At 32.3% G+C, this 11,642-nt stretch overlaps 1 protein-coding gene across 1 annotated transcript; it reads left to right on the top strand.

Annotated features, from left to right (window-relative positions):
- The first annotated feature begins 6,185 nt into the window (after nucleotides 1-6,185).
- On the top strand, nucleotides 6,186-7,233 carry LOC131159743 (3'-5' exonuclease-like). The gene has a single exon (XM_058114895.1). The coding sequence runs from the start codon at nucleotides 6,295-6,297 to the stop codon at nucleotides 6,931-6,933; it is 639 nt and encodes a 212-aa protein (XP_057970878.1). The 5' UTR covers nucleotides 6,186-6,294; the 3' UTR covers nucleotides 6,934-7,233.
- Nucleotides 7,234-11,642: the final 4,409 nt, after the last annotated feature.

Genomic DNA, 11,642 nt, shown 5'->3' on the forward strand with positions numbered 1-11,642 from the left:
AAAGCCTTCTTGCCATTTGATGTTTTTCAAAGGTCAATCTTGAAGAAATTCACTTTCCTACTCTTTTTTTGAAATATCATTTTTGGAGAAAATTCTTATTGAGTATTAAAAAAAAGCCTTGAGCATATTTTAACTCATATATTAATTGTTTGGGAAGCTTCTTGATTTATCAAATGTCATTTGAAAAGAAAATCATTTTTCATTCTCTCACTCAATTAATTGCAAAATATTTTTGAAAGGTTTTATCATACTTTACCGAGCTTCATTTGAAAATCATTTGAGAGTGTATTAAAAAATTTTGTTTGTACAAATCAGCTTATTTGAGAAGCGTTTGACTTGTGCACAAAATTCTATATCATTTGTATTTACGGTTCGGGTTGTGAACCGATAAGAGGTAGTTACGCCTCATGTAAGCAGGGGATTGTAAAGAGGTAGCTACACCTCGTGTAAGCAGGGGATTGTAAAGGGAAGCTTCGCCCTGGTAAGAATTGGATTATAAAGGGAAGTTTCATCCCAATTTTAAGGAGCGGATAGTGGAATCCTTGGGTGATTTGCCTAAGGCGAGGATGTAGGCGAGAGTTGCCGAACCTCATTAAAAACTTTGTATTTGTGCTCCCTCTTCCCTACTCTATTTACTTTCCGCACTTGTATGCTTATGTTCAATTTGTGCTGAATGTTATAATTATTTTAAATATTTACATATATTATTATTTGTGAAATTCATGCTTGTTTAGAAAGACCCTAAGTTGTGCTATATTGATTGTGAAATTAAAATAGGGATAAATCGACCTAGGAAAAATTTTTTAAATACTCAATTCATCCCCCTCTCTTGGGAATACATCATAACTCTCATTTATGCGTGTGATATTCATGATCACTTAGTGTGTGCTTATATATATAATTTATTTGGTATTTGAGTTTTTCCTTACTTATTAATGAATATATATAATGGTACATTGACCAAAATCAAGTATCTTATTTATTGGTGTAAGATACAATAACCAAAGTCATGTATCTCCTTAATTGATGTATCATTAAATAATGTATATTCATCTTGGAGGAAGGGAAATGTCATATGCATGTATTTATGACTCATTGATGGATTGAGTCACTTATGGATTGCTATATAAAAGGCTCTTAGTCCCTCTCACAACTCAATCAAGTTTTGGAAGAATTTCCATCACTAATCGAAACATAAGAATGAGTAAAGGGAGAGAAGATCAAGTGGTTTCTATAGTATTAGAACTTGATCAATTAGAATAGAAGAGTTGAAGAGATACTAACATTCAAACTTAATCGTCAGCAGATTTGGCACAAGGTATCTCTTACTTCATCTTATATATATATATATATATATTCTTGCTTGTTTATGGTTCACAAAATAAGCTAAAGATTATTTTTCTTATGTAAATTCTCTAATATTCTACTCCAAACTTAACTAATTTACTTTACGAATATTAATCTTTTGAATGACATTAATTTCCTTATTATCTTTATTTATTTAAGAGTTTCATGAAACATTTGTTCTTAATTCATAATATATAGTTCTCCCATCAATTAATGTTATTAAACTTGACTGGTTAGATTGAAAACACATGGTAACTTGAACTTAAAACAAAGCTATATGTTTGATTAATCTTGGACTAATTTGGAGAGCATTGGTAAGTAGAGCTCTATTTATAATTTACAAATTTCCACTATCTTCTTTTTTAATTTTTACCATTTAGTTGTAGCATATTTTATTTCTTATGCTATTTCTTTTTTCTTGATAACATGTAAAAGTTTAAGTTTGCCTAAAATTTGAGTCTTTAGGTAATTTTAGTTTGGATAAAATCCAACTAACACACCTTAAATTTTTTGAAAATGACACTCCACCGCCTAAGTTTTCAAAAACTATCAAAGAATTCCCTGAAATTTAATTTTATTGACAAAATAAACCTTCCATTAGTTTATTGTTAGTCAATCATTATGTATATGTGAAAAAAATTAGTTTTAGTCAGAATAAATTATATATTTTAATATTAAGTAAAATAAAAAAAAAATTGATCAATATAATATTTTGAAAACGAATTAAATGACTTGAATATTTAATCAAATTTCAAATTAAGTAGTCTATCTAACCCAATCGCCTTAGATCAACCAATTGACATCGTAATAAAAAATGTATATTATTAATTGAAGTTTTTAAAAAATATATAAAAAATAAAAATTACTAATACATCATAAAAATACCTAGTAATTATAAAACTATAAAATGTTTATAGATGTACTTTTCAAAAAGAAAAAAAAAATGAATGACTAAACACATTATAAAACAAATAAAACATAGTTCAATATTTTTAAATTCAAGTAACTTATCAAACATAGTGTTAAAAAAAAGATAAAATAAAATATTAAAATTCATTCTTTATAAATTAAGATCATAAAATGGGATGTTAGTTTTTCTATGTAAAATATGAATACTATATGGATAAAGAAAATTCAAATTTATATTAATTGGTTGATCATTGTTTGAGACAATTCAGCTGAGTTTCCTAATTTTATTCAAGTTTTTATGTTATTAAATATGGTATTTAACCAAACCTAAAAAATAACCCACTAATCGACTAACCATCTAACTCAAATCAAAATTTTAAACTATATTTTATTTGTTAAAAATAGATTTGTCATTTAATTTTCATGTAATGCATATAGCAAATATTTTGTAATAATATGTTATTTAATACTTTTTCAAAATTATTTGTATTATTTATTTATTTTTATATTTTTATATTTTTTAAATATGTCAATTGATTCACCCGACTTAGTTGTTAGATGTTCATTTCACTTATAAGTTTATTTTTTAAAAAAATATTACAATTAACTGATTAATTTTTTCAACTTAATTTATTAAATTAATGTTATTTTCTTAATTTATCTTATTAAAATTGAGTTGAAGGGTAAAATTGATATTTTATTAAGAATAAATTTTAATTTTTTTTACTAAACTTAATGGTTGACTAACAGTCAACCAACGGAAAATTTATTTTATCAATAAACTTCTGGAAACTTTGTAGTAGTTCTTGAAAATTCAAAGGGTGGGATGTTATTTTTTGAAAAATGAACGGGTATTGTTGGATTTTACCCTTATAGTTTACTAAATATCTATTTCTAGAAAATAGGATGAAATACAATAAAAATAAAATAAAAATTATGTGGAAAGGTATTAATTTAAAAAGAAATCACTCAAGTATTTTATTTCATCTAATACATAATAGGCTAAGAATAAACATTCTCACGATAAAATTAAAACATAATTATTCTTTATTTATTTTTTATTATGAATCCAAAAAAAAAAATTATATCTATTATTTATTTTATGATGATGACACATTTTTAAAAAAAATAAACTATCAGAATTTTATATTTAAACCACTCTATCATTAGGAATAGAAATTATGGTGAATCAAACATTATCTTAATCCTAATTTTTAATATTTAGGCTGATAAGTGTAATCTATTATTTTATTGACATTATAATATATAATTTTATGTAACGATCCAAAAAATAAATAAATAAATTTTATTATTATTATTGATTAATTAATTATTATTAAGAAAATTAATTAAATTAAGAAATTTGAAGATTGTGGGTATATATATATATATATATATATATATATATATATATATATAAAGTTATTATATAATAAGGTATAAGGTAAAGGGATAAAGGAAAGAAAAAAAAAAATGAAAACTTAGTGCTTAACTTCTTGGAGCAAAAGGAAGTGGAAAAGAAGGGAAAAAAAAAAGAAAGAAAAAGCTTCTCACGCACATAAAGGAAAAAGAAGGGAAAAAAAAAAAATTGTCTTAGCTCACGCTCTCCACTCCTCCTCTTTTTATGATTTCGTAGCGGATTTTCACCCAATTGAAAATCTGAAAATACCACTAGATTTAATTCTCCGCCATCGGCATATCTACCAAAGTGGATTTGTCGTAAAAGTAACGTAGACATATCTCATGGGATAAGATAAATTCTCACTCTTACTTCAATTTTTCTTAAATTTTAAGCCAAATTAACGATCGGATACCACCACGAGAATTTAAGGATAATTCTCTACAAGGCTAGTGGAGCGGATTTCTTGTAGGGTCGTTGTAGGCATAGCCTCAAAATTAGAATAAATGAGTTATTTAAAAATTAATTATTATTTAATTATTAAAAATTAGGAAATGTTAAAATAATATTTTATTGGTGTTGATTTGATTGAATCAGGGTTCGAGCGAACACCGCGGATATAATTTTGGGAACCCTGCGGGCGTGGTTCAGGAAATCAGGTAAGAAGGAATAAAATTATATCACTATTTTATTAAGGTGAACTGGTTATTTACGGGCATATGAAATTTATTATTTATCAATATGATTTTTTAGAACAGCTTGAGTACTGAAAAATGAAGATTTTGTTTAAAGTTTATATTTGAGATAATTGCATATGATATTAAATTCGTGTGACATGCGAACAATTTTTCTTAATAAATTGAATATGAATTATTGTGGCATTTGAGTTTGCATGTGGGGATGTTTGGAATGATTATGACATGATGAATGAATTGTTATTTTTGACTCTGTGTGGGAATGTATTGATCTGTTGGATACCTGTGTGGTAATGCATTGATGCGTTTGTGTGAACTAACTGGTGTGGTTATTCGCATGCATCTCAATATAACGTTAGTATGAGAAGGTTGTTATATTGCCTAAATATAAATCATGATATGACGTTGGCAGGTTGAGGAGCTCGTCATATTGTCATTTATATGGGGTAGGACATTGGCAGGTCAAGGAGCTTTGATGTATGACGGGTAGGTTATAGGGATTGGATACTGGTGAATAGTGGTGCATGTGTGGACCACTTGTCGCGGAAGTTGGAGTGGTGCCTGTGTGGGCAACGATATATCCTGTGTGGATAATGGCGCCTGTGTGGGCCATGTTATGTATCCTATGTGGATGGTGGCGCCTATGTGGACCATGTTATATACCTTGTGTGGGTAGTGGTGCTTGTGTGGGCCACGTGTAGATAATAAGTACGTAGGTGCCTGTATGAGCCACGTACTGAGGACATTAGAAGACGAAGTATGAGATGCATGATTCATGTGTGAATATGTTGTGCACATGTGAATTTAATTATAGCATAATAATAATGATATAACATATTATGAATGCATGTGTGTGCATGCGACGAGATAAACATAACACCGGGGCTTACTGAGAAAGGCGAGTGCTCTGCTAGATAGTTTCTTAGTATCAGTGCAAAGGGATGCTACTTGTATGGACGTGTAGACATCCCGATCCTTGTAAACCTTCGCCTTTAAAATAATAAAGATGTATATACTGGTGGCGAGATAATTCTTCACCTAGGGATTATTGAGTAAGGTGAGTGCTCTGGTAGGTAGTTTTTAGTACCAGAGCAGAGGGTAGCTATTTGTATAGGCGGGTAATCTTCCCTATCATCGGGGACTTTCGCTTGCATAAAAATTATGTATTTATTCATACTGGATGTGTGTATGATGTCAGATGTTAGTAATGTTATTAATGATGCGTTTTCTCAATTGTTATTGATGTATGGGAAACAATTTATTTTGATATATAAATATTAAAACTCATTTGTCACACACTGTTATAATTTATTTAACTCTTACTGAGAATTGTTTCATCCTAATGGATTAATAATTTTTTAAGTTCTTCTAGAGATCGGGTTTGAAGGTTTAGGCTGGGATTATTTTTGTTGGTTTTTTTTTAGGTATTGTGATACAGATTTATTTGTACTGGGTTATGTTTTAAATACTTGTTATGGATACGAATATTTGGATGTTTTAGTGTTCGTTTTTGGGTTGTTATATAGAATTCTGGTATTTATTTGAGATTATTTATTTATATTCAGTTGCATGCATTTTAATTATGGTATCAGATGCAGATGATTGGAACACGTGGCACCCGAACCCCACTTAGCAGGTTCGGGGCATCACAAAATCCTAAAGTACATTTTACTTAAAAAAATATTTACTAAAATATAATAAGTCTTTTAAAAATATTTTTATTGACCCATACAAGAACTAAACGGCACGCGCTAAATATGAAAGTGGGCAATGCCCTCACCTTCATTTTTGTCTCTTCCTTTATTTTTCTGGTTATTTACTCACCTTCATTCCCACTGCCCGCATTTCCTTTCTTCCTTCATTCCCAAGTCAAATTTCAAAACCAGCATTCCACCCTCTCTCTCTCTCTCTTCTCTCTCCATTCTGCAAAGCCCAGCAGCAGCCATGTCTACTCAGATAGTGGACTACGAAACACCCGAGGAAACCCACGATTACTACGGTGTGATTTTCATGGACGACACGATCCAGACCCTAGTAACCATCACACCCGCCATGGTGGATTTTTGGATCTCCGAGATCCAGCGCATCCACCGCCGGCGGCTGCGCCACCTCATCGTCGGCCTCGACATCGAGTGGCGCCCTAACAAAAGCCGGTACTCCAACAACCCCGTCGCTACTTTGCAGCTCTGCGTCGGCCGCCGATGTCTCATCTTCCAACTCATCTACGCCCCCCACATTCCCCAATCCCTCTCGCGGTTCCTCGCCAATCCCGACTACACCTTCGTCGGCTTGGGCATAGCCAGCGACGTCGAGAAGATGGCTGACGATTACGGCCTGGAAGTGTCGAACAGCGTCGATCTCAGGGAATTGGCGGCCTGCACACTGGACGCCCGGGAGCTGTGCAGGGCGGGGCTCAAGACCCTGGCCAGGGTGGTTCTTGGGAAGGAGATCGAGAAGCCGAAGTCGGTGACTATGAGCAGGTGGGACCAGGAGTGGCTGAGCTACGAGCAGATACAATATGCCTGTTTGGATGCTTTTCTTTCTTTTGAGATTGGGAGGATCTTGAACGCGTCGCACTGGTGAAGGATCCGGCTGAAAAGTGGAATTGATCGATGTTGGTTTTGTAGGGTTGTTTGAATATTGGGTTTGGGGGTGCGTTTCAATCGCTTTTCCTCTTTTGAATTTTCGGGAAGGAGCTTGCATGCATCAGGTATTATGAATGTTCTGTAGGGTTGTTCGAATATTGGATTTGGGGGTGCGTTCAATTGCTTTTCCTCTTTCGAATATTTGGGAAGGAGCTTGAATCCATCAGTTATTATGATGTTTTGAAGAACTTTGGAATTACTAGTATGTATATTGATGATGCCTAACTAGCTTTCAGAAGTGTTTGATGCTGCTTTTGATTGTCTTCTCTTTCAGTCCTCCTGTTTTTTCTTTCTTGCAATTGCTATGAGGGTTTTTCCTTATAACTAGGATAGGACTTTTTAAATAAAAAGAAAAAGAAAGGTAAGTGTTGAAATTCTTTTACTTTTTTGTTAAAGAAAAAGAAATTCAATGATAAAAAGGATTATCAAGAAATGCAATTTATTTTTTTGTTTATCTTTGAGGAAAAATATAGAAATATTTGGAATGTGGGATGCACATTAACTTAGATGGCTACATCTTTTACTTCTACTAGTATGAGTGATTTTAAATTGTTATGAATAGTTCTTAATCATATTGATCTTAATATTGTCTCCCTCAATTATAATCTAAAAGTTTCTCTTTACGGCATTCATTAACGGATTAACTTCATGACGCGTAATATTCGCTTTGTTAATTTATTGCCAAATCAATAGGCGAGTTATATGTGTATGAGAAATCAAATATTAATAGAAATTTGTGGAATTTTTAAAATTGAGAGGAAGTGAGTGTTTTTTGTTCAACCTTTAAAAGAGTTCATGGATCTTTATAATTTTAGAGGAAGTCAAATGACTCAAATCTTAGAAAATGTAGACATATTTCAAATTAATCAATAATAATCCACATGTCTTTAGGCAAGGTCTATTCCTTCCACAAGGTGTTTTGAGATACACTTTCCTTTTAGATAGAAATTATAGGAAAAAAAAAAAATACAGAGCTATTAATATTTTTACAAATTTAATAACAAATTTGCAAATATTTGTTACAAGGTAAGAACACTTCAATAACTCTACATAAGTATCCGCTTGGATCAAAGATTTTATTTGAAAAAAGGAAAGGAAAAGAAAATAAGGAAGGAACTCATTTTTTCTCGTGTTTTCCTTCTCTATTAAATATTATAAAAAATGAAAGTTTGTTTTAATATGATTATAAATTAATAAAAACTAAATATTAATGATGTGTCAAATCAAAATTTTGTTTTCAAAATTAGTATATTTTTTTTTTTCTCGATAACTATTACTAAATTTGAGAGCATCCTTAATTCCAAGAATAGCAAATCCCAAATTGAATGGGATTCTCAAATTATTGAGACTGCAAAACCCAAATTGAATGGGATCCTCATCATTGCAACAAGCAAATCTCAAATTGGATTGGATCTTCAAATTATTACAAGTAAATCCCAAATTGGATGGTATCTTCAAATCATTGCAACAAGAAAATCTCAAATTGGATGGGATCCTCAAATTATTGCTATAAGAAAATCACCTATGATTCTCAACAATCTCTTATAAATAGAATTTGAAAATTTTCTAGGGATTTTGATTATAGATTTCTAGGGAATTTGATAGTAGATACAAACATCACAGGATGTCGAAATTCTACATATATGTACCTCCATTTTCTTAATTAAAAATGTGTAGCTTTCTTTCTCATAAGAAAAAAATAAATAAATAAACTTTTCATTATATTTTTTCCATGGTATCAGAGCCTACCAAAATCATGAGTAAAAAATCACCTCATTATCATTTGAACAATTCAAATAGACCAGGTGACTTGTTGGAATCTCATCCACTAAAGGGGACCAACTATTCATAATGGAGGAGAGTTGTCGTCAATGCTCTGCGATCAAAACATAAATAAACACTTATGAATGGAAAATTACCGAAACCATAAGAAGGAGATTCGGAAGAGGATGACTGACTGACTTGCAATGCTATAGTGGTCGCATGGTTATTAAACTCACTCAACGATGAGTTACATAACAGTGTTACATACCATGACATTGCTTATAACATCAGGAGAGATCTAGAAGAAAGGTTTTCACAAGGAATTGAGCCTCGTATTCAAGAATTGAAAAGAGAAATCGTCTACACTAAATAAGGTGAGTTGACAATCTCAACTTACTATACAAAAATGAAGGGACTTTGGGATCAACTTGATAATTTTTCCAAGTCTCATGGACAAGGATGTGCAAGGTGTACGTGTGGATTCTTGGTTAAGGAAAAAGAAGAAGAGAAACTGCACCGGTTTCTAATGGGGTTGAATGATTCCTATGGTGTGGTAAGATCGCACATTCTCTGTAAAGATCCATTACCATCCTTAACAATTGCTTATTCTTTATAAAGTTTAGAAGAGGTGACGATGGTAAGACCAATTATGGAGGCAACAACTTTCAATGTTTATGCTGGGAAAAAGAATTGAGATCCAAACAAAAGATTAAAGTGTGAGCACTGTACGAAGACGGGTCACACAAAAGAGAATTGTTTTTGAGATTGTTGGGTATCCTCCAAATTGGCAAGGGAAGAAAAAGAACTTTCAAGCAAAGAGATCCATTAATGCAACAGTGACAGAAACTAAGGGGAAGAAGGTAGATCCTCAACAAGAAGTAAGCCAACAACAGATTATTCTTAACCCATCTGGGTTATCACAAACTCATTTTGATCAGCTGATGGCCATACTCAATGGAGAGAAACAAGGAACACCTACCGTAAACTTTGTTAATAAAATTTCTTGCTCTCAAAATTGGACTTTAGAAAATGGAGCATGTGATCATGTTGTATCATATTCAAGGCTAATAAAATGCAAAAATCCAAGAAAATCTATTTCACAAGTTACACTACCTAATGGAAGAAATTTACAAGTTGATTGTGTTGGAAATATCCAACTAAATCAAAATATTGTGCTGGAGAATGTTCTTTTCTTACCCAAGTTCACCTGCAATTTAGCATCAATTAGTAGAATTACCCTAGATTTAAAGTGTTCTGTAACATTTTTTTCCCAAATAGATATATTTTGCAAGACCTTACCACCAAGAGAGTAATTGTAGCGGGCAAAATGGAAAAAGGGGGGGCCGGGGGGGGGGGGGGGGGGTTATACTATTTTGAAAAGGAAAATCATATCTATGCACATGCCATGAGATTGAAGAATCAACCAGAATTGTTACATATGAGGTTGAGACATATCACATTTTCTAGATTAAGAAGTTTATTTGATGTTTCAGTTAAAAATAAAAATATTTCCCCATGTGATGCATGTCACAAGGCTAGACAAACTCAATTGCCATTTTCTATTAGTAGAAATAAATCAAGAAACTTATTTGAATTAATCCATGTTGATACTTGGGGACCTTATAAAACTAGCACACATTCTGGAGCTCACTATTTTTTCACTATTGTTGATGATTGTTCGAGAGGTACTTGGGTTCACTTAATGAAAAATAAAAGTGAAGCCTTATTTCTATTTAAACAATTTTTGAAAATGGTGGAAACTCAATTCGGGGTACAGATGAAATCAGTTCAATTAGATAATGCCCAAGATATTGTGTATGGGAATTTCAAGAAAATCATTTTAAACAAAGGAATCATACACCAAACCAACTATCCACACACACTCAAACAAAATGGAGTGGTGGAAAGAAGGCACAAGCCTAAACGTATTGGAGGTTGCAAAAGTACTCTGATTTCAAGCTAATCTACACTTAATATATTGGGGAGAATGTGTAATGACATCAACACATTTGATAAATCTTCTTCCCACACCATTACTTAATGGAAAATCTCCACATGAGATTTTGTTTAAAGAAAAAAGCCTCATATGATCATCTCATGTCACGCCCCGAACCCACAGGTGGGTCCTAGGTATCAATATAGTAACCTAACCTGTCTCTGTATTAATTCAAACATACATGATACGATACAATAAAAGAGTCCGATCTCGTGGGGTACACAGATGCCCTATACACATATATATACAAATTCATACTCATTAGATACGCAATAGAATACGGTCCTTTTATACATATACAATATCATACCAGACTAGGATATACATTCCCATAATACAAAACATACCCCAGATGTCTACAAAACCATCCTGACAACCCGGATACCAAAACTCATACCTAACAAGTACTAACAGTAGCTAACGACACCCCCCGCTTCCAAACGCTAACGCTAGGATGCTAATTACGGCTACCTGAATGACCTGAAAAACATTATACGTACATTCGCAATGAGACACCTCTTAGTAAGGAAGAAAGCAACTTATATCAGTGTGTGCATACCAGTGTTATTTTACATAAAATATAACACTATACAATAAGATACAATTCCATACAATTCCATATAGTTCCAGTATTTTCACAAATGCATTCCAGTACACACGATACCCAAAACATACGGTCAGTGTCGTCACACTAGTATGCAACTACACCAAGGTAACCTAAGCCTCACAACAATTACATTGCTACATACGCAACTACGTTGCAACGACCGAGACCCAATAGTGATTACATTGTCAATACGATGTAGCTCACACAAGTACGCAACTACGATATGAACTCAAGTTTCATAGCGATTGCATTGCCATCACGCAACTACTCCATGAACTCA

Source organism: Malania oleifera, chromosome 7 (assembly GCF_029873635.1).
Source record: "Malania oleifera isolate guangnan ecotype guangnan chromosome 7, ASM2987363v1, whole genome shotgun sequence".
In the NCBI taxonomy this organism is placed as follows: Eukaryota; Viridiplantae; Streptophyta; class Magnoliopsida; order Santalales; family Ximeniaceae; genus Malania; species Malania oleifera.